The 27672-nt window shown below is 38.8% G+C and overlaps 1 protein-coding gene across 1 annotated transcript in view; it reads right to left on the minus strand.

Moving 5' to 3' along the window:
* FBN1 (fibrillin 1) overlaps positions 1 to 27672 on the minus strand; it is a 143403-nt gene that overhangs the window by 17923 nt on the left and 97808 nt on the right. Inside the window, exons 31-50 of the mRNA XM_030456759.1 lie at positions 26598 to 26723; positions 25646 to 25771; positions 17906 to 18028; positions 17265 to 17387; positions 16253 to 16378; positions 14608 to 14730; positions 13858 to 13980; positions 12792 to 12956; positions 12331 to 12399; positions 12094 to 12219; positions 10917 to 11039; positions 10224 to 10382; positions 9537 to 9608; positions 7218 to 7343; positions 6444 to 6566; positions 3829 to 3954; positions 2937 to 3053; positions 2401 to 2529; positions 2018 to 2137; positions 1447 to 1572 (exon numbers count right to left, since the gene is read on the minus strand). Of these exons, the coding sequence (XP_030312619.1) occupies positions 1447 to 1572; positions 2018 to 2137; positions 2401 to 2529; positions 2937 to 3053; positions 3829 to 3954; positions 6444 to 6566; positions 7218 to 7343; positions 9537 to 9608; positions 10224 to 10382; positions 10917 to 11039; positions 12094 to 12219; positions 12331 to 12399; positions 12792 to 12956; positions 13858 to 13980; positions 14608 to 14730; positions 16253 to 16378; positions 17265 to 17387; positions 17906 to 18028; positions 25646 to 25771; positions 26598 to 26723 (2451 nt within the window). The remainder of the gene's footprint in view (positions 1 to 1446; positions 1573 to 2017; positions 2138 to 2400; positions 2530 to 2936; positions 3054 to 3828; positions 3955 to 6443; positions 6567 to 7217; positions 7344 to 9536; positions 9609 to 10223; positions 10383 to 10916; positions 11040 to 12093; positions 12220 to 12330; positions 12400 to 12791; positions 12957 to 13857; positions 13981 to 14607; positions 14731 to 16252; positions 16379 to 17264; positions 17388 to 17905; positions 18029 to 25645; positions 25772 to 26597; positions 26724 to 27672) is intronic.

Here is a 27672-nt window from a genome sequence, read left to right on the forward strand (position 1 = left end):
GAAGTAGAGCTGAGATCACAGACCACAAGCATCCAAGCAGGCAGAGAGCTGGCAGCTCCCTGCATTGGCAGAGGGACAGCTACAGGGCAGATGTGGAAGCAGCTGCTCATCCAGTTTTCTGGCTGCAGCATCAATGCTGGACAACATCCAGATTTTAAAGAAGTCCTAGGTAATGGGAAGTTTTAAACAAACCTTTGTTTGGCCCGAGATACTTGAAAAAACTCGGTCTTCTCCAGTGGGTGGGGAGAAGCACACTTCAAGTTCCTACACACAAGTGGGCATTTTCCTGTGACATTATGTGTGAAGTAGTGGTCTGTTCTGATAAAGGAGGCTATTAGTCTGTATTCTTTATCACTATTCTCTTTCTTGGGTTTTTTTGGTGATTTTTTTTCCTTACCTTAAGAGGACAACACTCTCAGACTGAAGAAACCTCCTTTATTCAAGCTACAAAAGCACAGATAAAACAACCATACTGCTTTCTTGAAATCAAATGAAGTAACTGCATGGTAGTTGGGAGACTTGGATGAACATTTACTGCAAGCTGGATTAATTTTTACCAAAACCACAGTTTCATTTAGCCCACTGTGAAGTGAAGAACTCACTGTGGTGTCAACAAGCATCACTGTTCTGTGCCAAGCTTAACAAGAGAGGTCCTTATAAAGGTCTTACTCATCAGTGGCTCCCACTGTGCACAGGACTTTTAAAGATGTATTAATCTAATAATTTCCAAAGTCTTTAAAATAACTCATTCAATTTGCTGTGCTTGTTCTATATCCACAAAATAAACTAACCTGTGGCTTTTCATTGGTAGATGTTAAGCTTTTAGCACCTGATCTCTGTTATTAGTGCCCATGTTCAGGCTCTCACCAGTGTATACAGTGATCTAGAAGCTTCAGGCTTTTCTAAGCAGATGAGTGCTTAATTGTCCACACTGCACTGTTTGCAATCTTTTTCCATTGATATTATTTTCACCCACACATTTGTGGAGAGGAATAGCATATAGCAAGTGTTATGGAGAATCTAATAAGTGCCAAGAACAGCCTTATTCCTGCAAATGCTGCATTTAGCAGTGCATTGCTGTACTCTCCTGTCTGTGTTCATGCTCCATCTCCATGTCAGACATGTCACAGTTTATATAGAATCCAGGTAGCCTCAACATTTCTTCTAGGGGTGCAAGAAGGGGTTGCAGGACAACATAATTTCCTCACTTAACCTGGTGTGTTTAACAGTGTCTTTGCCCCTTTTATTCCAATGTTCTCTTTAATGACAAACAGATGTTAGGCCAAGAAAGAACCTGGCTCCAACTACAGAATTAACATGTTTTCCTTGTGAAAAACACTGTTTTGAGTCCAGAGCCTGCTCGTTATATTAGAAACAGGCAGCTAGTAAGGCTTTTATACAACAGCAAACAAATTTTGAAATGCCAGAAAATAGGAATGAACTTACCTTGGCATCGCCTTCCTGTGGAAGACAACACAAAGCCTTCTGGACAGAGACATTTGAAACTGCCTGGAGTGTTGCTGCATGTGCCCAGGGCACATATTTCTGGCTGTTCCACACACTCATCAATGTCTGTAAGAAACGTAATTAATGAGATGAGAAATAACGTCCACTGGCAGCTGTACTACAAAAAATGTAACCTTACATGATCACTGATATCTAACAGACTTGAAAAACAAAAAGGTCAGACACAAATAAACAGATAGAAAAAAGAGATCCAGGTGCAAAATAAAGGGTTAATTTTCAAATTCTCATGCAGGGGGCAAACCTCAGCAATGTACCAGTAACCAAACAGCCTGAGATCAGATTTTTATTGGGATCATATCAGATAGATTCTGGTTCAAACAAAAGCTGGCAAGAATTTTTCTGGGAAGTGAGTGACTTACTAGTGGCTACAGTTCATAACTTAACACTGCCACAAAAGACTAAACAATACCCACATTTAGATGCAGAGAAATGTGGCAACATCTGTGAGTAGCTAGGAAATGGGACAAGAAAAGGATTGTTCTGTACAGACCTTCACATTTGTCATTCTGTAGGACATATCCGGGAGGACAGATACATCTGAAGGACCCATCCAAGTTCTGACATGTGCCTGGGGAGCATTTTCCAGGCTCCAGTGCACATTCATTGATATCTGAAAGACAAGAAAGACAATTTATTTGAGATAATGACTCTTATCTGAATAAACCTATGGTTGAGGCTAATTTCGATTCCATCAAACTGATGGCAGAAATTCCTGGAAGCAGAAGAGTCTTCTTGTCATCATCTTGTCATTGTTTTCTTCTGATGCATCCAAAGATGACAGCATGACAGTTCTCTCTGACCTCTTCTGATTTGCTAAGAATATTTCATCAAGGTTTGCCACACTTCTTTTCTACTCTAAAAGAAAGTACTCACCAACACAAGTCCTTCCATCCAGAGCCACCTCATAGCCATCATTGCAAAGACACTGGAAGGACCCAATTGTGTTCACACACTGACCATTCCTGCAGAGCATTCCATTTCCACTTGCACATTCGTCAACATCTAAGAAAAAGAATATTGAAGGATATATAACAAACACCTGCAACAAGTAAAATTGGGTAGGTGAGATTTTTGTTTCCACTACACAGTTGCCACAGTAACTGATAATACATAAATAATCCTCTGTTTCAAAAGCAAGTGAGGGGAAAATAGCAATAATGGTCTATGTTGTACAATTTTTCAAAGCAAGAGTGAAAAAAGGAATGGCATATATTACATGGAAACATTTAAGTAGCTATAGAAAAGTGCATGAACTAAGAGGTCTTTTCAGACTGAAGGAATAGGTTTTTGTCTTTAATCACACAGAACATACAAGGTGCAATCCTAACTCAATAGAGAATATGGTACTAATGGTACTTTCACTAGAAGGACAAAATCTTAGAAACACAACTGGTCTCAGAACTCCTTACCTATGCAGTCATTGTTGTGTGAGAGGATGAACCCCAAATTGCAGCGACAGTTGAAAGAGCCAATGGTGTTTCTGCAGGTTCCATTGCCACAGGCATCTCTCTCACACTCATTAATATCTACAAGGGGAAAAAAAAAAGGCAGCAAGAATTATCAACAGCAATGTAGAAAGGAAATCCTGTAGTTTTTCCACAGCCAAGAGAAATAATCCACTACCAACAGACTTAATAGGAAGGCTGAAGATTGTCATCTCTCCCAAAAATAAGATTTTGCTGAGGTTTATACACTCAATATTACCATCTACAAAAATATCAGAAGTCCAAAAATCCTTTACTGTGGCTCCTTTCTCACCCTTCCCAAAGAAATCTTAAACTATCTTTTAATCATAAGTATTTTGAAGCTTCATTTTGCAAGACAATGGACACTACACTGAGACCTGTGAATAGGTTAAATACAGAATTTCCTGCTTTATAAAAATTATTCTCATTAAGAAAAGGGCACATTTCTGGTGAGAATCTACCCTTCACTAACTCTATTAACAAGTAGGCTGCATACAATTGCTGCATTGCAATATTCATCTATTAGATTTCTTGCCTAAAAGAATAAATTAGACAAAGCACTGCAGAAAATTCTAAGAATGGAACATTTTCCTGAAAAATGAAAGCACTAGCAGTTCATTAGACAGGATATGTATTTTTAATGGTTCACTCTACTGTAATGAGATATTCTTTGTTCATTGTCAGCTTCCTGTCATCTCCAATTGTCAGCAATGGTGGATTTGCATCTTTGTCTCGTGGTAAATGGCTCACAATCCCAGTGCTTGTAATGCAGTTAGGGTAGACTTAAGAACTATCCTAATGGAAGCCTTTTTACAGCTTAGTTTGATATACTTGCCTATACACATTGTTCTGTCATCATTGGTCTTGAATCCATTGTGACAAATGCAGTAGAAACTTCCAACAGTGTCAATACACTGTCCATGGCTGCAGATATTGGGAATTTCTTGACATTCATTCCGATCTGAAAACAAAGAGCCACTATGAAAGTTCAGGCCTCGAAACTAAAAGGCTGGAAAGATGCATTAGCAGCAACCATATACTAGAATTTTTAGTTTATTAATGACAAAAACTAAGAAAATCTCAGAAAAAGGGTTATTTGCTCATAAATTAACTTTTCCAACATTCATAGAGCTGAAAAAATAGTATTTACTAAACACAAATTCTTGCTGCAGGGAATGCATACTGCCATGGTTTTGAAAAGCAGAAGTCATACAAAACAGAAAGAAAAATGAATCCTACACTTTTCTCACTAAGCTTACAGCAGGGTTACTGCTATATATAGTCCAAAAATATTTTGTCAACAGCAGCAAACACTCAACTGCATAGTTCTTCAGCTGGAGGTGGGGAAAGCCACCCTGCCAGCACATGCTCTGCTGCCTTACAAGATCAGGGCATCTACTGCACCAGTTCAAAAGCTGACTGCTTCCTCCTGCTCTTGCTAGGAATGCTTTCAGGCAGAATCCAGGATTTTATCAATAGTAAGTGAAACAAAATGTCAAAGAACAAAATGTTTGCTGTCCAGCACGTATTTTTTTCCACAACAAATCAGAAATATGAATCAAATGAGGTCTTCCTGTTGACCTCATCACCAACATGAGCTGGTTTAATTCAATATGCTTCCTGGCATTTTGTCTGCTGCAGCTCCAAAATATGAGAACTGAGGTACTGCCACAAAGTTGTATTAGAACAGATTACACTTAACTGTTCAGAAATTTTCTTTTACATGAAATCTAAGCAAAACAAACTTACCAAACTATTCCCAGCTCATTACAAAACCAAGAGTCAAGTTGTTCCTAATAGCAAAGAACTTCATGTACTAGATCTTGTTTTTCTGCTTCTACTGCCTCTTCTCTACACCCTACTTAGCACCCAGGATTACTGTACATCAGCTGGGGCCATCAGTAACTTTGGATGACTGTTTTAAGAAACAATGCTATTAATAATACTGCTGCTAATTACAGCCTAAAGGAGGCAGAAAGGAAACTCATCAAAGTAGAGACAAAAGAAAGACTCTCTTTGGTGAACTGTGGGCTAAGCAGAAAACATTGCCATTCTAAAAAATTGGGAGGTAGAGCTAAGTGCCAAAAATAAGTCTATATGAAAAAATATTTATCATACAATAGATAGCACCAGAAGAATGCTATTTTGATAGTAAGATAAACGCAGTACTCATAGAATTAGTGGTTGTGGTACATAAGTTTTGACTCAGTAGCACATAAACTGTGGAGGTGTGATCATTTTCCATGTAATAATATACAATACCACAAGGTGCTTAGCAGTCTTTGCTCTCAGCAGAGTGATTGGGAATTTCCTTCCTGTGCTGGATCAAGTACATTATCAACCACTTTTATTTTGACTCAATTTAGAGTTGACTCCAATTGTGTAACTTTATTCTCACTAAATATAAAATAAGAGCAAAATAGAGGGAAACATTACTGTTTGTACCAATTCATGTTGGGTATTGTAAGCCATATCAGAACCTTTCCTGGCTCTTCCTGAACTGCTCTAACGAACCCATAACAACAACAATTGCATTAAGAACATATTGAATATTTACATGTGCCACTACATAGCTTAACAAAAGAAAGTTTCAGTTCTCATAATAGTCTTCTGGTTGCCCCTACACCCTTTTCCCTCAAGGGTCACCTGAAACAATGAAAAACTGCACTGCAGGGAAAAGCACACTTCCTAAAACTCAAGTACACACAAGTAAAACCCCAAGGAAACGTTACCAGCTTCCTTTGTAATTATTATTTTGTTTAGAAATGTATATAATATTTACAGCCTCTTGGCTCACAGTAGTCTTTAAAATCTCAGCAATTCTTCAAGCAATCAAGATAACATGAATGTCCTCCATGGACTACAAATAGATAACAGAACTCTCGTCACACTCAGTGATTATTTAATAATAATGTTCAAGGGTCTATTTAAATCCACCAAAAAGTTGGAAAGTATAGTAAGATTTTAAAGTTACCTATTGCATACAGCTTACTAGATAAATCCACCTTAACAGCAGAGAGCCCAGTAAGCAGTGGCAAATGAGTTACTGAAACACATCTAGCAAATTATATTGAAAATCAGAATTTATGCAGAGGGTCCCTGTCAGGATCACAACTGATTTTTTATTGTCAGGAAGTAGTCAGAAGGCAGTGAAACAATTGGTCTTCCTTTCTTAGAGATAGCATGTATAGGAAAGATTTTTGCAGTAGGTGGGATAAAGTAGAAGACAATCAGCAATGCAGATGATAACTCTCATTTATGCCTCTGTGGGATGGGCTCATCAGTCTACTGGGAATTACCAGAGTGTTTGTCCTAAAAGGCTTTAAGAGGAGGGTTCTTGGAGGTCAGAGCCTCTGGTATACAACCTTTCTGAAGAGGAACATACTTGTTTATACTTGTAAAATCTAGCATTTTTGCAGACCCCAGCCCAAACAAGGCAGAAGTACTCACCAGCACAGCGTCCCGTTGATGTGAACCTGTAGCCAGGTTTACAGTCACAGCGGTAGCTGCCAGCTGTGTTGACACATTCTGCATTTTGCTGACACACTGGTCCATTTTGGCATTCATCAATATCTGGTAATACAAAGAGGGAATTTGATTATCATGGTAAGCTGGCACTAGAAAGACCTCAAAGCTACTTTGTTTTCAGTGTGAAGAGTATTATCTTGTCCTAGTACAGGAATTTCTTTCTAATTAAATCGATAAATGTATCGATAGAGTAGATGTTTGGTCACATTTAGATATCTCCCTGTTCCATTTGCTAAATTAATTTTTATTGAATTCATACTTCTGTCTTCAGTTTCTCCATTAAACTGACTAATACGATGTTAGGAAATTTTTTAAATGGAAAAAAATTATCATGTGTTTATATTATTTAGAGAAATCTTTGTTCCATTAGAAAAAAATATCTTGGAATTAAAAAAAATGTGCTCATGATCTCACTCAAAACTGCTACCCTTTTCTTGGCTTTACTGGCAAATGTGAAAAACAATGTTTCTTCCCATGACTGCTGACTCATGCCCCTTCAAGGCCTTAGATGTCTGATGGAAAATCTGGTGTTTTCTTTGCAAAAGAATTCAAAACGTTTTAATTAACATAGATTTATTACACTGATACCACTATTTTCCCCTCTATTAAGGATGACTTGGAAGTATATCAGATTCGCCAGTGTCTGAATTGCCAGCTGGTTAAGCCCCATTTCTCTGAATGGGATCAGCACTCTACCTTCACAGATCAGTAGTTTGTCATTGTAGAAGAAACCCACTGGACACTCGCATCGGAAGCTGCCAACCATGTTTATACAGATCCCATTTTCACACACTCCAGGAATCTCTCTGCATTCATCAATATCTGGAAGAAGAAATTTTTTTTTTAATACTTGTAGGCAGCACTTCACGAAACATTCTGCTACAGAATATGTCCTTACATATTTATTCTTAAGAGAATTATCAAACATATGTGAGCATCAGAATGTTCCCAACTGCTATAGACAGTGAGTCATTCCAAACTGTGGAAATGTAGATATTTCCTATTTCCTAAGGTTCTGACTCTTCACTGGAGCCAATATACAGCCTGCCACACAGGAATGCAGAAGGACAGCACACATCCTTTCCCAAGTGTCTTACCCACAGCCCTGATGAACCTACTCATCCTCCTGAACAAGACGGTGGAGTGTAACTGCCTTGAGTTTAACACAGGAGAGCATGACTGAACGCAAGCAGTCGCCAGAATTAGTTGTGCACTGTGTTACCCTCATTAATTTCAAAATACTTTCATGCTTTTTTATGTAACACTTTGAATGTGCCAATGCCAGGTAACATCTGAAGTGCTGCCAACCTGCTATTAATTAGATTGTGTAAGCCAGGCAGCCAGGGTTGGCCAATCCTCTGTATACACCCGAGCTGAGTAATGGATTTTGGCAGCAAAAAACCCAGCTGCTATTACAATTATATGTCTTGCCTTTTGGGTCCTTAAGTTACATATCTTTAATGTTCTGACAACATGAAAGAGTCCAAAGGCTCCTCCAAAGCCTCTCCATTAGTAAAAATTGCCACACATACTGATGTATACAAAACAGAGAATATGGTGGGAAATTGTCAGCTAACATGAGTTCCTATCAGATAATGCAATTGTATTTATTATTTTGTAGCTGAATCAAACGTCTCACTTTCTACAGAAGATTCTGTAATTCTGAGACCTCTGATTATGATGAGGAAAAGTAGAACTACTTCTGCCTTTGAAACAACCACCTGGAGTAAATATTTAGAATTTTAATCCAAACATAAGAATAACATCATGTAAGGACTGCAGCCAAATATTACAGAGGACATAGAACACTCCCTGCAGTGTGGGCAACACACACCTCCCATGCCCTGTGCCTAAAGTTGTAAGAGACACGAGCAATGCCTGTGCAAAAGCAGGAGGTTTAGTACTACACCCTAGTGAGACCTGCCAAGACCCCAAAGCAGGGAAGAGAGCCTGTAATTCACAAAGCATAAAGCTGTGCATGCATCAGTCTCACCACATGCACTGGGATGTACTGGTGGACTGTGGGGCAACCCTTCTGTTTCAATTGGGTCCTGAGTGTGCATTGCTCTGTACTGTGGCAGAGGAGACTGAAACACTCCTGACACTCCCATCAGCTGTTAGAGATACAGCTGTACACATCAGCATGTTCTGAGGTCTCCCTGCTGATGCTGGTGAATGGCCCAATTACATCAAGTAGACCCAGCAAGAATCTGGGTTAATGGTAATAGCTAGAAAGGGGAACTTTGCTTCTAAGAAAAAAATAATAAATAAAAAATAAACACTGTACATTTCTGTAACTTCTTTAAAAATTCCCCTCTTTACTAGAAATACTTCTATCTAACTACCTCAACGCTGCACCACAGCGACAGCTCAAAGCTAAGACACCTGGTATACTGCCTATATGCTGCCTCTGTTCATTACAGGGCACATTATCTGCTTCTTATTTGCATTTCTGTGTGAATAAAACCAAAAGAAAGTCCCATCAGGGATTTACTCAACTCCTTGTCTTAGGATTCCTTGTTCTCTCCGTTTTTATTTTGCAATTTGTTACTCACAATTCAAATGTTACACACAATAACATATGCGAAAAATATTCCAGCTGAGCAGAAAAGAAGGATTTTTGTGTCAAACACAGAGGGACTAATGTGAAATGTCAGGTTAAATATCTGCTTTAGTTTGAAGGAAAGACTCCTGATTTCTCTCAGAGCAAATGCTAGTTGGCCTTACTCCCAGTTCTCTTATTCACTGTATCTGTGCCCCGCTCATGTAGGCCTGATACTGTTTATTCAGAGCATCTTGCTGCCTTGATTAGAAGCAGCAATTATCATTGCTGCCAGCTAGGAGGAGCTAAGCAGAAAGTTTGCAGGCTCAGACTTAAAACAGAGGGTTGACCTCCATTACAGTTTAGTCTTTACTCCTCTCATGAAAAAAAAATCAAATAGGGAAAACAAAGCTCTCCTCCTCCCTGGGCAGGCGCAGCATGGGATGTAGTTCAAAAGAGAAATTACAACTCACCAACTGGTAATCCTGTATAAATGTCAATGAAGAAGCCAGGCCTCTGACTTCCACACAGTGTGGAGAATTCATCTGCAACAGGAAAATGAAGCAATGATTATAGTATTTGGAATTAATCAACAATCAAAAATTCATTACAGTCTTTGCCCAAGGAAATTCTTCTCCAACTCTTTCAGCACCTTCAGGATGCACAGAGGTATGCAGACCCTTCCCCAGGGCTCACCAACTGATGTGCTTAGTATGCACTTGAGTTCTTGTTCAATGGCCACTGAAATCAGCAAATAAAAAGATGCAGAGGGCTTGAGTACCTATGCTGATTTTGCTTTGCTTATGCTTATCTCTGCTCTTTACACTTTTTGCCTACAAATCCAGATCTGACTTTTAAAAACCTGAACTGTAAGCTGGAAGTTATTCAAATAAGTGCATAGGAAGGTTGCTCTTGAAGAAAACCACCTCAAACAGGAGAAGGATGTCCTGGGCTCAGTTTTGCACATTCTTAATCAGTGTGGAGGATGCTTTAATTGTAAATAGGGCTTATGCCCTCCAGGCCAAAAAAAGTAATTAATCCTTTAATTTTACATACACAAGAGCAGACAGTGACACAGCATCTCTAACAATGTTACACATACTAATTGTAATTATGATGTTTCCAAGGCTTTCAAATAGCTTTGCAATACAAAAACGTACCAGTGCTTGGGATAGGACACTGCTCACAAGGCTTATTCCATGCACGACCAATGTTGTAGGAACAGCAGCACATTTTCTTGGTCATATTAAAGAGCAGCTCACCATCACAGGTTTGATTGTCAGCATAGTAATTTCTGTAACACAGACTTCTTCTCATATCTGTAAAAATGAAGAAAATCCCAGGCCAACGTTTAGCAGCTGATATGGAAGATAATCCACCTGAAGGGTTTAGGATATACCTCCTGGAAATACACACTTTTTAGAACCCTGTGAAGAACAGTGCTGCAGCACTGTAGAATACTACAGAACATCTTGTCCCTGGAAGTATGAATACTCTGGAAGTAATACTCTAGAAGTATGAAAAAGTGTTTGCAATACAAATATTCAAGAAAAATCAATAGAGCTGTAACACCTATCAGACTCATCGAAGGATTTAAATGGGCCTTTTGCCCAACACTGGAAAGAAATGAGCTTGGTTACTGTACCCCCTAAAGAACTGTACAGTTTGTGACTTTGTTCTGTACAATCTGAGTAATTTTAGTAGTGTTTCACATGTAGGAGCTTTTAAAGCTCAAGTGAAACTTGAAAGGGATGAACATACAGAAAATCAAATTAAAGGAGAAATTCCCATGAAGTACATCCCTGACCCAAATCACAAAGAATAAGCTTTAAAAAAACCCCAGCAACTCATACCCATGCAATTGTTTCCTCCATTGACTTGCATGTAATCAGGAGGACAGATGCAGGTGTAGTTCCCAACAGTATTGTAACATGTGCCAGGTCCACATATACCAGGTGTCTCACACTCATTCACATCTAGAAGAGAACAAAAAGGCAGTGAGTGGCCACAGAAGCTTTCTGATTGTGCTTCTGAGAATAAAAATGTCTTGGTAATGCCTGAGGTAGGAAAGTACTGGTGGAAGGAAGCTGAAGGGGCTGATTGAGGTCATGGTGGAGCGAAGACCATATAAAGAAGGAAGTGGTGGCACAGGTGACCATGGAAAGCCAAAGTGAAGATGGGAACTCTGATATATCTAGGCAGCTCAAGACAGCAATTTGGTGTTTGCACCTGTTACACAAAAGGTGCATTTGAGAATATCATCCACTCCAAATTCCCAGATCTCAACAAGAACCAAAGCTGTCCCCTGTGGAGTGCTCATCTCAGTAAGAAATGATGCCAAAACAGACTGATTGGACAGTTCAGGTCTGTTTGACTGGGGAAAGTAACACAAGATGTCATGCTTACTTTATCAAGAGACTTTAACATCTGTGTAAAAAACCCCAACCAAATGCAAACACAACACTAATGCCAAAACACCTCACTTTCTAATTTCAAGAGCCTTACTATTTTTAAGTATCTTTGACACACCACTAGGGAAAAATACAAAGGTAGGTTTTATCCTTAACAGTGATTGAGCTAGGTAAGCACAACATGGATGAAGCTTTTAGGTTTAGATTTAATTTAGGACCCCAATCTTTTGTAACTCTGCACTGTTTGGCACATTAGCCCAACAGACTCATGGGGCAAGTTTGTTCTTTATCTGACTTCTTATCCTTTACCAGACAGCTAGGTTTTTTTGAGCTGATTAATAAATTATTTTTTACTTAAAGAAAAAATGTTGGATTTTCTAGTTTTGATTAAAAATCTGATCATTTTAAACAAGATTTTGGATATATTTCAATATGGTCAAGACAGAATTTTCTCTCTTAATCCAAGACTTCAGCTTGTTCCCATTTTCCCACCCTTAAGCTTTACACTGCTTGGTCTGCTTATTTTCCTTTACAAGGACAGATAAACTCCTCTGCATATTGATCTGTCATAATTTTCTAAGAATAAAAGCAGAAGACTTGTTAAATGTAGGCTACGTACCATCGCACACTCGAGTCTCTTCATTCAAATAGTATCCTGATGGACACTGACACTGGAAACTACCAAATGTATTAATACATTTGCCTCCTTGACAAAGTCCAGGCAGTTCTTGACATTCATCAATATCTGTTCAAACAAAACCACAAGCATTTAATTAATAATTTTCCATTAAAAACAACACTCGTTGAAGAGTTTCATAATTTTCAATGTGTAAATATAGGAAGATGTAAATATTACCTTCTAATATTACTGTAATAGGGTTTGGTCGGAACCCTTCCCCTCCAGGGCAAAGAACTTTATATTCAGCTGCAAACAAAACAGACTTATGAACTTATAATAGTAGAAATTTTTTCAGCACAATTATTTGTGAAAATTAATCAGATCACTACAGGTAATTTAAATGTAAAGTAGCAATGAACCAGATAGAAATATTAGGTTTTACTCCATAATATCAACTGCTATTCTGTTTCATAATGCTTTTTTTTTGTGTAACACTAAACTTGCTAAGACGTGGTAATAATATTCTCACTAAATAATCTTCCGTAAGACTAGTAAAGTTTTCAGCTAAGACTGGTAAAAACCTGTCCCCTGCACATACACAATAAATGAGAACACCAGTAGTTGAGTTTTCTGGATAAATTACAAAAAAAATCCAACAAACACATTGTATTGTGTTTAACTAAGGAAAGCTGACTTACTTGTGTTGACAAGTGGGCAATGTTCACAGGGAACTCCCCAAGCTTTGCCCAGGGAGCAGCAACAGGAGGCCTTGGAAACACCCACTCCAATCTCATTGCTGCAGAAGGTGCCACCATTATCTCCACGAGTTTTGATGTCCAGGTAACAGTTGCCAGACCGTGTGTCTATTCAGAATGCACATAATGACAAACACATGAGAGAGGAAAACACAACATGTCATCTCAAGATGAGAGATACATCCAGGGGGTTCCCAATTCTTGTAGCACAGCCAAAGAAAGTAACTTGTACTGTTCAGGAGGGCCCAACTTTTCTCACATATGACAGTGGCATCCTATCCCTTGGCTTTGCTGGACTTTGCACAAAGTAGAGAATTTATTCAGTACAACCAAGGACAGTACAGCCAGGCCTTTTCTCATTTTGATTCACCTTTTCACCTGCATTTGTACCTCTCTCCAGTTCCAGAAACCCACTGCATTCCCCTCTCCTTGAGGTTAACAAGCATGAAAGCATCTACTAAATGTTAGTAACTTCTAATACACTTGAATGTAAAGAGCAGCCCTACAATTTCTTAAACAAACAAAAGCCAAACAATTTCAGAGGATTACAAAGCAGTTGGATCCTAATACAAGAACATTTCCATCAACAATGAAGCTGCACCCTGACAAGCTGCACTCCAAGCACATGAACATTTCAAGCTCTTTATGCTGCAGCACCATTTGCCTGCCATCTTGGGGACAGATGGGTGTTGGTGCCATCTTGGGGACAGCTGGATGTTAACTGGATGTTAAACTTGTTGAAATTGAAAATTGTCTCATGCCTGCTGTAAATTGTGGACAGCTGTAAGAAGCCCTAGAAGGTTGGTTCTGGCAGTTGGGCACTGCTGGCATGCTGCATCACTACACTCCCAGTACATAATTACAATTTCTAAGCCAGGGGAAGTGGGGTTGGAGTTGGGGATCCTGTTTCAGCCCTGTTCCATGACCTGGGACTTTACTCCTAAGCAGTTAGTTTTGCAGTCCCTCTGAGCAGCTTCATTTACAAATAACATGAGGAGTGGTTCCTTACCTACGCATCCAACTCGTGTGGGATTGAGCTCAAAATCTGGAGGGCACTCACAAGTGTAACTACCAGCAGTATTGACACATGTGCCACTAATGCAGGTTGTGGGGTCTGCACATTCATTAACATCTGCAAGAAAAAACAGCACACAGGAAGCATGCACTTGAGAACAGTGCAAACCATCAACGTATTGGGTAACACAGCCTGACCACCACAAATCCAAATTAATTAGGAGATACTGATGTCCAGAAACTTCTGAAAAATATGCATTTTTGAAGAACATTAGTCAGAGACTAATTTATCATTTCATGAGGTGAAAGGGGGGGGACATTTTTCCTGGAAAGTGAGTCTATGAGCTAAAATTCACATAAAACACTAAAATAATACTTAAGCAAAACAATACACAACAAGGTTACAGTTCAACATCCAGTACTATGATGGAAACTACAAAGCACAGCACATCTTAGCCTGGGAGATATGGACAGACAGAAGGGTTACCTCTGCTCTGATTATCCCCTTCTTTTCTTAAACCATTGGGATACCAAAAGTTGACAAAGAAGGGGAAATAGGTGTAGAAAAGGAGATGAGTATTATATATAATTATATATATTATATATTATACTGTATGTACAGTAGGGAAGTTTATCTTATATTTCATCCAGTCTGAATTTTATATCTTTTTTAAAGGATTTCCTAAGCACCTGACCATGACACTAACAAAAAATACAAAAGCATGTTGTTCTAAATTATATTTACCTGTGCAGTTACCACCACTTCTGTCCAGCTCGTAGCCCACTTCACACTCACATCGGAAAAGTCCAGGGAGATTGTGACAAGTACCATAAACACAGATGTTAGGAAGTGAGCACTCATCAATATCTGATGGAGGAACAGGAGGGGAAAATCATGAGGTTTCCTTATATTTTTATGATACAGTGAGAGCAACAAAATGGTTCAGAAAACATGGATCTGAAGCCAATTGCTCCTGCACACAATATAAGACCAGAAAAAAGCAATACACAACATTTATGTTTGGAGCCTAAGGAACCTAATCCATAATCCTTTTAGGGACAAAAGGCTCTTCCCAATGCCACTGGGAGCCATGTCAGAAAAAATCTGAGCTTATGAGTGGGCTAATCTGACAAGTAGAAAAATTAAACATGTCAGAAGATATGCTTTAGAAAATGAAGTTCTTTCTAAATCAGCAGTCTTCTGCAGAAAGCTGGACATCAGCAAAGGTAAAGCTTGGGCCCAATGGTGAACGTGACACTCATCTTCACATTTCTGCATTTAACAGATCTGAAGTCTGGCAAGTGGAGCTTGCTATTGTGCATTTTGTCCAAATGAGTGCATTTAATTCAGTATTTACTGAAAGCTGTATGCACTGCACCAAAAAACAATCAATCTGATACAATAAAAAAAGGACCTTAAAATACTGCATGTAGTGTACACATCTGAGACACTGAGAAAAGTCTGTTTTAGCAACAGGAGCTAGGGTCCATGTAAGCTATTTAAAGTCAGCTAAAAGGTTTGAAAGTAAATTGTTCCACGAAACATTACAGAATGTAATACTGTTTTAGTTTAAAGAAAAATTCCCTCAGATTATTTCTCTTGTAGATTACTAAAAAAAATACACAGAACACTTTTCAGGGGAAAATTCCTATTTATAGTTACATACTATGAACTCTATCAAATACCAGTTACCATGAGTAATTACTATGTCAAATGATATGGCTGCTGCTTCTTGACTGACTTATCCGATTAGCACTGTACCAACTGAGGATTTCAAAGGTTTTAATAAAACCTATGACTTGAATTTTGCTAGTAACAGTTTTATTATTTGGTTTTTGTGAAACTTTGCATATGCAAAGCTCTTATGAGAGAGTTGTAAACAGTTAACTGACAACTCATTTTCAAAACTGAACAAATGCTCAAGGGATATTTTGTGGTCATATAAGTTTCCTGCAAGGCTTCAGACTGATTCTGCACTTCACAGAAGCCCTCAAAGCATATTCAACTGTATTAGCTACCTTATACATGTTTTTCCACCTCATATACACCAGGGCAAAGTAACACTTCTTTTCTTTTCAACTTAGGACTAAAAACAAGAACTAAGTACAAACTGACCAAGATTAAATGGCAGCTGGCAGTGCCACGTGGATCATTAATCAGACCCACCAATAATAGTAATCAGATAGGCTCCAAAAAGCTCTTCTTTCTATATACAATAGGTAGATGAACATCTAGAGTCTCATAATAAAACTGAAAAAAAGCAATAATTCAAAATTTTCATGTAGTTCTCAACATAACCCCCAATGCAACCAATTGTAAAATTTCTCATATATAAAATATTACTAAGGCAGAATTTGTTGAGTGCTGCTTTAAGCTTACAGAGCATTACCTTCACATGCTTTCCCATCTGGACTTGGCAAAAATCCCATATCACATTCACAGCGATATCCTCCAGGGGCATTGAGGCACTGCCCATTTTCACAGAGATTCAAGTTTTCTGAGCATTCATCAAGGTCTGTAAATGGAAGAGAAATTGCAGGTTTATGGTAAACATGGTTTCTCACCAACATTTGTTTCAGCTGAATCATGCAGTGTTCCAAAATTTTTCATAGAAAAATTTTAATTACTCTGGTAGCTCTGAACACTTGCAAAAGAAACTACAGTCTAGCTATGGGCAGAGGTTTATTACATGCAACAGTTTGGTGTGTTTGCTACACGTTGGAAATACAGCTTCTAATCAAAAGGCAAATCACGAGTACAGACTCCTGAAGTTACTACAGTTAATAACAATTGGAGGCAGTACATAGGGTCAAATTTAGACTCAGAATGAGCACATGAATTGTATTACAGTTATTGTTTCTAGTAAAGCCTAGAGGCAGCAATAGAAAATGAGGTTTCAGAAGCAGCAACTTTCATGAGTATAAATTACAGCACTCCATCCTGACACCATCTTTCAGGATGATGCAGTGAAGAGGGCAAACAGCATACACTCATTTCTGGAAAAAACAAATGGTTTTAGCCAATTTTATGAAGAAATTTTTATGTATGTACCCTATTATTTAAATACTAAGGTGGGCAGCCAATGGACTGGATCACATATCAGCCAAATAATATCATCGAGCATTGCTTTAATAAGTTTTTCACCCACTCCAACTAACAAGAAAAGCTAACAACTAACAATGAAAACTTGCACTTTACCAAGTGAAACAAGTGACTGCTTCAGGCCAAGTATAATACACAATATTTTTCTCAAGTTACGGCAACTTAGGTGAAGACAAAGGAAGATAACATATTAGAAAATAATTTCACATTTTTAGGGTACTTTAGTGTATGAAATCATAGACCAGTTTAGGTTGCAAGGAAAACTGGAAGTCACCCAATGCTTTCCTATGAAAGTTTACCTGTACAAGTGAAGCCATCCCCAGTATAACCTTCCTTACACAGGCAGCGGTAAGAGCCCATTGTATTCTTGCAGTCAGCATGTGGGCTGCACATGTGGGTTCCATTGGAGCACTCATCCAGATCTTAAAAATTATAAATAAAAAAAGAAAAACAGTGACATTAGTAAAAAAAACCCCAACACATCATGAATACCAACTTTAAACATTGTATGGCACACAGAAGCTCTACTTTAAATAATCTTCCATAATGAAATCCATACATATGTGGGGTCATCTAACTGGAAAAGTAGGCACAGCTTATTCACAGCCCAACAAGGAAGTCTGACAAGTTAACTGTGAATGAGGAAGCTGTAGAGCACTCCTGAAACTAAGACCTGTATCTTGTTTTCACCAGCTGGCTTATGACTGCCTCCCACCAGCTTCCCTCAAGGACACAGCATCTCCCTCCATGATCCAGTCAGCTTTCACCACATCACAAGCCTAACATGAGATAAAGCTGATTTTGCCTTTACCATGGTGGGGAATTCATCCTCCAAGAGATCACGTCAAATCAACCTAACAGGCTAGTATTGGTTTTTCTCAGAATTGCTGAGACCCAGTTTTGGTTTGACCTTACAAATACAAAGGCATAAGACCCTCACCTGTGCACTTGATACCATCTCCAATCCAGCCAGGGCTGCAGCTGCATTTGAAACTTCCTGCTGTGTTTGTACATATGGCATGTCTATCACAGTTATGGGCTCCAATTTCACACTCATTGATATCTGCAAAACCACAGAGATGTTTGAAGAGCTCATAGATCAGACTTGAATTTCTGAAGACAGACAATGTGAACATGAAAACAAGTCTGCATTTCTTTATAACATGACATTTAAAAGTGAAGCAGAAAAGAAATGAAATCACGAAAAAGGAGAGCAAAGAAGTACGTAGCATATTTCAAATGTGCTGCTCTACTACTTATTTATCTGGTAGACATAAGATGGTACTTCTGCAGTTCACTCCCAAGCAGATGGACACAGATATCATCAGGCATGCAGCTTATTAAGAACTCAGGAAACCTAACGCAGTGGAAGAAAAAAGTCACTGGAGATGCCAGGCTGCAAGTAATCTAATCTTCAACACATGCATTTGTGCCAGCACATTTTATTTCAGTACTTGCTATTTTCACCTTATTTTCATTCTTGGGCATTCTCTGCGAATGTCAAAACACATAGACAGAAAAAACCAAACTGAACTCCATTCTTCCTTGTCATAAAACAATATTATTGCTCCATATAAGTACTTGAAGAGTGCATAAAGTCAAAGGGAAAGTTTTCAGAAATTACTACTGGTAACTAAAACACAACTAGCCAGATTTTTTTTTACACATCTGAACTAAGGATTTTACACTGCTTTCTGTAACTCTCTTTAACTGTGCTTTACTTCTATGCAGGATGTAAATTACTAGAGCACACATAAAACCAGTTAATATTTATATTCATTTTTTAGCCCTTCCAGGTGACTTTGGTGTTGCAGTTAGACAAATCATCTCATTCTGTACAATAGATGATGGGAGGGGAAAACATGCTCTCAAACTCTGCATGATTCCACGCACACAAAGCTCAGACTCCTCTCAAGATGATTAAGAAAAGACATCAACCATGTAAGAACTTCTGGGGTTCTGATCCTGAAATCCACAGACCTCAGCTTCTCTACCACTGTATCTAAAACAAATTAGCTCTTTAAAGAGGGCAGGAGAGCAGAGCCATTGGGGAAAGTGTCCAGGTACCACCTTAACAATGTTCTTCATAACCCTTTCTTAGGTTTTTCAACCCATTCATCTTTTAACAAAAGGTTCTGTGTGCTTTCTGTATGCCCTTTTAAAAAAGGCTACTCATGACTGAGAAGCAAAAAACATGCATCTGTGGTCCTACAACAGAATGCTCAAATCCAGAAATTACTTAAGTAAGCTGTTGGTTCATTTTTTTGTGTGTGTTTTGTTTTGTTGGCTTTGTGCTTGCATTTCTTTTAAGTCTGCATAGTACAATGACATCCAACCTTACTTCTCTGGGTTTCTTTCTAAATGAGACATTGCTCTGAATCAAAAGCCAGACATGCTGTGATGTGAATGCTGCAGTTTAGATACAGATCTAAATCTGGCAGCTGGAATCTACCATTAATGATTGTTGACTGCACCAACAAGCCTGAAAACACGCAAGTGGACACTTACTTTTAGAACTCAAAAAAAAAGGGTCAGGAGCAGATAATCTCAGAGCATATTTGCCTTTAACATGTGCGGAAACTCGTAAGAAGATAACATCACCCTAAACAGGAAACTGGTGTCTGTCAAAAATCTTGAGGGTGGTCAGAAAAAAACCTCATTTTGGCTTGGACTGAAGGGAAAGACTAGAAGGAATTTCAAAAGGTCAGCTACAGAACACATTTACATAAAAAAGCTGAGGCAAACACCCCATATTTAAACCTTAAAATTATTATAACCCCCAAACTGTTAAACCACTACTAACATTAATATTGCACTGTATTTGATTATTTGATGCATTGGAACATACAATCACATGCTTCCTTAAACCCTGCAGAGCATAACAAAACAACACAAGAAACATCATCAGTGGAGAGATTTCTGCCAAGAATTTTTTTAACCACTAGCAAACACAAACAGAAACTTGCATGCAACAGCTACACCACAATGAAGTCATGCTAAGACTCAAATTTAAGGCCAGCTAGAAAAAAACTGAAAAACAAATTTTCTACAGTACATAAAGTGACCGTGGACTCCATCCCACCTCACATTGCCCCAGTAACACTTTGCAACTGGATGTCCCTATTAACACCTCTCAGTGGAAGAGTGACACCTTCACACTGGTGCCCTTTCACTGGACAATTGTTTCCCCACAAGCTGCTTGACATTAAAAATAAGCTTGCAATGTTCTGTGGGATGGAAGCTGTGAGCACAACTCTGTACACAAACATGGGTATTTAAAATGGGATCAACTTTCTCAGAGATCACCCATTGAAATGCCACTCCACTTGCTTTGAACAAAATCCTGAAATCCTTTTCATCTTTTTTTCCAGAAAAATATTTAATGGATTTCAATGCTTTTTGCCTGAGTAAAGATCAAATAGGAACTGTAAAATATATTTTTAATACCACACACCTTTACAGGGACATAGCAGGACTTATTTTGTTGATGTATGGAAAAGTTTTCAGATACTTACATCAGCTGAGTGAGGCATATAAATTACCATCAGCGGCTTTGTTCCAGATTTTACTTATTTTCAAAGATATCTGCATTTAATTCAGATATTGCTTTGCTACAATCCCTATTCTCTCCTTTCATTGCATAGCTAAGGTATAGCCTAAATTTATTGCATTGCAATTATTTCCATGGCAAAAGTGATCTTAGACCAAACACAATCCTGTGTAAATGGGGTAGTGAAATCAATGGAATTTATGCCTGCTTATACTGGAGCTTCATATGGATTTATATTGCCGTAAGTACTGAATTATGGCTTCACAGAATGAAACAAAAAGGAGAACTGAGCTCTTCAGGGAAAAAAATTAACTCAACATAAATATCTTTTATAAGAGCAAGAGTTTAGATTGTGCTGTCCACATGACAGTACAAACAGTACTACACTCTTCAAATACTCCAACTATTTGATGTAATTGTTTGAAGAGAAAGGCATTACTCAGTCTGAGTAAAGGTATCATGACCCAAAGAACACACAGGAGGACACTACTCAAGTCAGGGTTTCACACAATGATGGCCTATTCCCATTGACTTCAGGGGGATTTTCACTGAAGAAGGAGTGAGTCATTGATTTATATCAACCTTCTCCTGCCTCCAGTATGAGGCCATGACAAGCCAAGGAAAATAAAGACATTCCAGTCCCAGACTGACACTGCATCCTCAGCCGGTCCCGTTCTGCTGCACACATGTTCTCAGCTTTGTAATTGCACAACTCACATTAATACTAAGGGAGTTGTCTGCCTACAACAGATGAGAATATGCATGATAAATAATATGCAGATCTGACATCATAACGATCCCAAGCACTCTGGGGGGAAAAAATTTCAGTCACTCTATTTTGTTGGCTCCTTCAGTTTTCTTCTCTAGACAAATATTTTTTCTCTCAAACCTCTGGCAATTAACAAAGTGTTAGTCCCATGAATCCCAGAGGCACAATTTTTCAGGGCACTGGATGTGTAGCAAAAATACACATCATGCATACCTGTCATGTTGGCAATATGTGTACAAATGTGGCAATCAAAGGAAAGAAATGGCTGGCCAGTATCTGCACAGTGCATCTCTACGCATCCTGGAGGTGGATCATTAAACTCAGCCAGGGACAAGCATAGGGATAGGTCACCGCACTCTCACTTATACCCTGGAAAGACCCAAGTAATTCCTCTTCATTTGAGCAGAATGAGAGTGAACACTAACCCATGAAAATTCACGCCTCCATCAAAGGGCATGGAAACCTCAAGGTACTCTTGTGTACCATTAATGTTTTGGGCACTATTTATGTTTTCTGCTATGTTTCACTGGGGCTTCTACAGACTATGAGGATTCTTAGCCAAGTGTGAATTTAATTCAGCCTCCATCTATAAATCAGTTATGCAAATCCCTTGAGCATTTTCTGACTTTTAAAATTTTTTGGCACTCTCTCCATATCTGTACATTTTACTGCACTGACGTTTCACTGGTATTTCAAGCCTGGGCTTCATTCCCAGAGGGCCAGTCGTCTGGTGGAAGTCACAAGGCATTCCTCCTCCTGGGTTGCTGCCCATGTAATCAGGTGGGTAAAAGGGAAGGTATTTAAGAGTGAGAAAACTGTGAATTTCAACTTAATGCTCACCCAAGTAGAAAAATACATGGAAAAATTACCCTGCTCTGAGAGCTATACCTGAAAACTGTGGAATCACTCTTGGATTTTATTCAGCACTGTAAGCACCTCTTGAAGTTTCACATGTTCAATTCTTGCCTGCTATCCATCCTTACCTCATCAGCCTGGGGCACAGCATGTTATTTTCTGGACAGATGCCTACTCACAATACATTCCTTCTGTCATACCCCCAGCATCTTAATGCCATTATCTTCTGGTATTTAGCCTGACACAGCCAGCTCCCAGATTTATAAGGGGACATGGATTTGCTCCACTGACACCAGAACTTTCTTGTATCATCAAGACAGAAACACAATGTATTATTAATGGTCAGAAGCCAAAGGCAGGGGAGAGAAGCAAGCAAATTGCACAAGTCACAAAACATTATGGACCTATTTCTGAGGCCAAATGACAGGATCTGCCTCTTCCTTTCACCATATCAAGCGTCCTTTTCTTTCTAGCTGTGTTATTGTTGGCTGTGCAAGCAGGCAGTGTGCACTTGCTCCTCCTTCATCCAGTATCATTATCACTACTGAACAACACGGATACTCTTCAAGACCAAACTCTTTAACCTTACACCCCGCTCTCAAGGCCACGGCTCAACACCTTCCACTAAACAGCACCAACATGACCCTTGCAGAGTCAGAGTCTGGTTTCATGCCTCCAGCTCCCTGAGCCTGCTGTGGAGAAATCCAGCTGGCTGGATTTATATCACATATATTTTTGATCTGATGACCATCTGGGGCAACTTCTGCCCTCAAACTCACCTCGTTCTGTTTGACTTTGTGAAAAGCACCCTAAGCCTGTGCAAGAAATACTCCACCAGGAGCTGACAGGAGGTCTGCACGCATAGCACTAACTGGAAAGGAGTTAGGTGGAGATGGGAGAGAGGCAGAGAATATTTTTGCTCTGTAAAAATATCAGAGCAAGTAAATCTAAGGCTTTACATCAACAGTGAAATATTGCAAATGTACAGGCAATTCTCCAGAGTGGTGATGAATCACAAAGTACAAATGCAAGTGCCAATACAGGATTTCATCTCTGCACAAGTACATGTAAACTTTATTGACAGGAAAAGCAGAGACAAGATACTTGTCATAAAGCTGGGCAATCTGGAAATGGAATAGGGGAAAACTTTGCAAGCTTCTCTCTAGTGGCTTCATACTGTTGCCTGCCTAGAAAAACATAAAATGAACTGCTCTAAGTCAGCCTAGCCACAGTTTGGCTTGTGAATGGAAATTAAAGCATTTGTAGCACTTTGGCTAGGAAACCTGCAACTACAGTGGATAACTTTGCATTAAAAAAAATTATATATTTCTTACTAAACTCTCTCCTCATTCTTACCAAGAACGAAGGAGGGGGGGAACTAACATCTGTATGAGATGGGATTGTAAGGCAATGGGTGGATTCTGAATACTCTAAAATGATTGGGGAAAAAACCCAACATGTTTATTTGTTAAAATGGAAATAATCAGTAATGACAAGGGAGCTGAAATATTTAGACAAAACTGTAATAGAACCCAGAGGACATTATTTAGTTGTTCTCATGAAACAGAGAACCTCCCATGTGAAGTGTTGAACACATTTTTGTGATTTTTTTTTTTCCTGAAAACTGTAGATGCTTTTGACCTGTCTAAGATAAGAATTGAATCCTGGGGTCAAGGTGCTTTTGGCAAGGTACCCGCAGAAGAAGTCTTGAAGGATGCTCTCACAGGCTGCCATACATGAGCCTGGGAAGTTCAGCTCTGCTCTGCTGTAATACTGTGCAAGCATGAGGTGGGAAATTCAAAGGTCTGCACCAGATACAGATACCAGTACAGCAGATTTTTTAAAAAACAGAATGTGATAATCTGCACACTTAGTCACAATGGGACCTATATCCACACAGTTCTTTTTAGCACAACCCCTCCCCCCCCCCGAAAATCCCTGCTTTGCTTCCTCCCATTTCTTATTTAAGTCCAAACCATTTGGTGTTTTATTTTGAATATGGTCCCACCTCAGCTGTATCAGCATAACTGATACTTCACCTGACCTCTTTCAAATTACCAAACCCCTCTATAACTACATCTATTGCACTTAAGGTGTCTGACGGTTTTCCTGGTAAGTGCCATTCTTCCCAGGACACCAGCATGTAGCTAAAAGCAGCAGATGATGGGCTGAAGGAAAGATAAAGATGTGCAAGGTGATGGGGAGAGCCCACATGGCAGACAGCATCTCCACAGAGGGCTGAGCTTGACTGGGACCGGGAGGTAATGATTTTTCTGCTTCTCCACTAACAAAGCAGTAATGCTTGGGACATTTGCCACTACCTTGTGTCACATGATGCCAAAATGGTGGCAATTTCCAGGCACTTCCCCAGAAGCTACACCTCATATTCCTCCCCTGCCTCCATGACCTTTTGCTATCTTTTTCTTTCTGCTGGCTGCTTCATCTTCCCTGACAGCTCCTGACCATCACCCATTACATGGGGAGTGATACTGCACCATGTGTAACTGATCAGCAGGAGGGTTTGCAGGTCTAGAGTACTGGAAATCTTCATATAATTTAGTACAGAAACAAAGAACACTGAAATGTTGGTCTACAGGGTATAATTAGGGATTTCTTGGATTTAGATCAGTTCACTTGTAAGTCAAAGGCAGCTGTTAGTAATGTGCAACTATTCGTCCATGGTCCAATATGCAAAATACAACTCCAGCTCTCAGATTGTTCTATGAGAGCTGTAAAAACCAGCTTCATATATTTGAGGCACTTACAGAAGTATCTTATTAACTCCATACAATAAGAGCAGACTAAAAGTTTGTCTTTGACATTGCCAGAAATGTGTTTACCCGGAGTCTACATTAGAAATTATATTAAACATATGTTTGCATTCATATTTGGGCAAAATCTAAGACTCTCAACACCTTGGCTTGAGACACCAGCACTAGGATTATTAATATCATGCCCTTGGAGCCTCTATATTTGAGTCTCATTTCTGTTTGCTGGCAATACATGAAATAATGCAAATTCTGATTTGGCTGATATAATGTAGTTGAGTAGCTGTATTGTTGCCACTTTTCAAAAACTGAAGATACATTTTAGCACATATTTCAAGCCATCTATGTTTGCCAAAATAATGTTTGGAACAGATACCTGTTATTTGCATGCAGTATATAATTAACTAATCCAAATGCTACTCAGGTCCTCAGGACTCTGTCCAGTCAAGTCATAGGCAGGGGCATTTTCTGTTCTCTTAGACCAACAACAAAGCAGTAAAAAGCCCAGATGTGTTCCTAGCAGGCATTTTGTCACACGTTTGAGCACAAGCAGCATCAGGCTGAATACTGTGCCACTGAAGTTCAGAAGAACATTGGCTCAGCAAATTTGGATACAAGATAAGCTATTTAGCACAAACTAACAAAAAGAAGCACAGCAAGAGGAGGCTTTGAACACTGAACAGGACATGCAGACTCAAAAAATTAACTTTAAGTTAAAAATTAAAACATAAAACATACCTGTGCAACCAGTTGTGCCTTTCTTGCCTGAATATCCCATATCACAATGACAGATAAATGATCCTTTTGTATTCTCACAGGTTCCACTCAGACAGATGTTTGGATGCAGATCACACTCATTAACATCTAAAAAACCCAATGAATTAAGAATTATTAAATGTAATTCTTGGAAAATAATTGGCAAAATATCTTGAGATATGTTCTGCTGCAAAAATGGGTCTACGTGTGAAAGAGAAAACTGCTTAAGTTCATTATTCCTTACCTAGTGTAAGGTAGGTTTGGGTTCTGATTTAACACTGCCACCTTACCATACCTGTATTAACTGACCTTCAATTCCAGCTTTCCTTAAAAAACAGACTAAGATTCAGCAAATTATCAAAAGAATGACTGTAACTACTTATTGATGCTTTCTAGATACATGTGAGCGTATATACATTTCTATGTGCATGCCTACATTATCTAATTTTGTATCACACACATTTATCTCCAAGTACACTCAAAATTTTAATTTAAATGTGAAGATTTTATTTTGAAGATACACTATTTCATGACTTTGTTCTGTGAAGGTATAGCACATAATTTTGCCTTAGAGACAAGTTTAAATGCTCACTGGTGATTCATCTTGCTAGAATTTTCCACAGTATCATCCATTAGCACTTCCTTTCTGCAAGCTCTCTTTCAACAGAGCTGCCTAAAAGCCTCAGTGGAAGAGGACCTAGAGATCTGATACTGTAGATCATCACATTTGCATCCCACTCTACAGGGATATAGAGATTACATCTGCATTTGATAAACATAGCTTGCACGATGGGGCTGGTCCTATGATCAGGTGGCCAAAAGTAGGGCATAAGAGTAATACTCATTTTAATATCACTGTCTGACTATTTGGAAATAATGCCTTAATAAATAACTTTTCCTCAGTTAATGCAGATTGGAAAATAATGTACTTAACCTATGCAAGTCTTCATGTCTTCAGATGCCATGAATCCATCATAGCAAAGACACCTGTATTCTCCTGGGATGTTTGTACACTGGCCTCCATCACAGATGTTGGGATTGTCTTCACACTCATCAATATCTGCAGAGAAAAATTGGATTAAAACCTGCTACCTTTACACACAGCAACCACCCATATTAATGGCAAGAAAACGTTTTAATGCTTTGATAAACAGGATGAAGATTAAACCCTTGCAAATAAATGAATGGTACATTGCAAACTGTCCTGATGAGTAAGACCCTTATCTCTAGCTAAAGTCAGTGACAAACACTTCCCTCTGACTCCAATAGGAACAGAAGCCAACTCTGCAGGTAAAAGAAGTCATTGATAGAAAGAAATACAGAACCTTTGTCTCACCACTTGGCCACGTAAAATTGATACAATTCATTGTTGCTGAAGTCAATGGAAGCTCTGAAGCCAAATTCATCACAAAAATATTAGACTTGATAGAGCTAAAAAAAAAAGTCATTGTACATGCAGAATACTTCTATATGTTCTCAAGAATGGTGAAAAAACAGAAACAAAGATGAACTCATAATGAGAATAATTAAAGTATATACATGTACTTCACTAAGAGATTGCATGGGGCTTATTAGCATTGCAGCTAACTGGCCAGGCCAGTTACAGCCTCTAGCATGTGAGTTGCTTTATCAGTAGTTGAAATTGGCCACCACTGACTGAGGCCAAGCTGCAGAAGCAGGTACTTTACTATATTCATGTAGCCATGCTAAGGTCTGGAATCTTCCAGAGTCCCTGGGAGTATAATAGGTAAATTTATAAAAATCCCTAGAATCTCCCTGAGTCAGCACCAACATAGACCAGCAAAAGCAAAAATCAGAAACTCTGCTTAGTGACTCCATGGGAAAAAAATCATCACAAAAAGGAGAAGATTCAGTAATTCCCTCCAAGAGAAAGGGTGTAACTCATTATCAGACCAGTCTATTGTGGATTGCAGTAATTATGCAGCTGCAGAAAATGAACTCACTTTAACTTAAAATATTATGTTCATTATTCTAGTGTACTTCTAGCA

This window comes from Calypte anna, chromosome 10 (assembly GCF_003957555.1).
Source record: "Calypte anna isolate BGI_N300 chromosome 10, bCalAnn1_v1.p, whole genome shotgun sequence".
NCBI classification, from domain to species: Eukaryota; Metazoa; Chordata; class Aves; order Apodiformes; family Trochilidae; genus Calypte; species Calypte anna.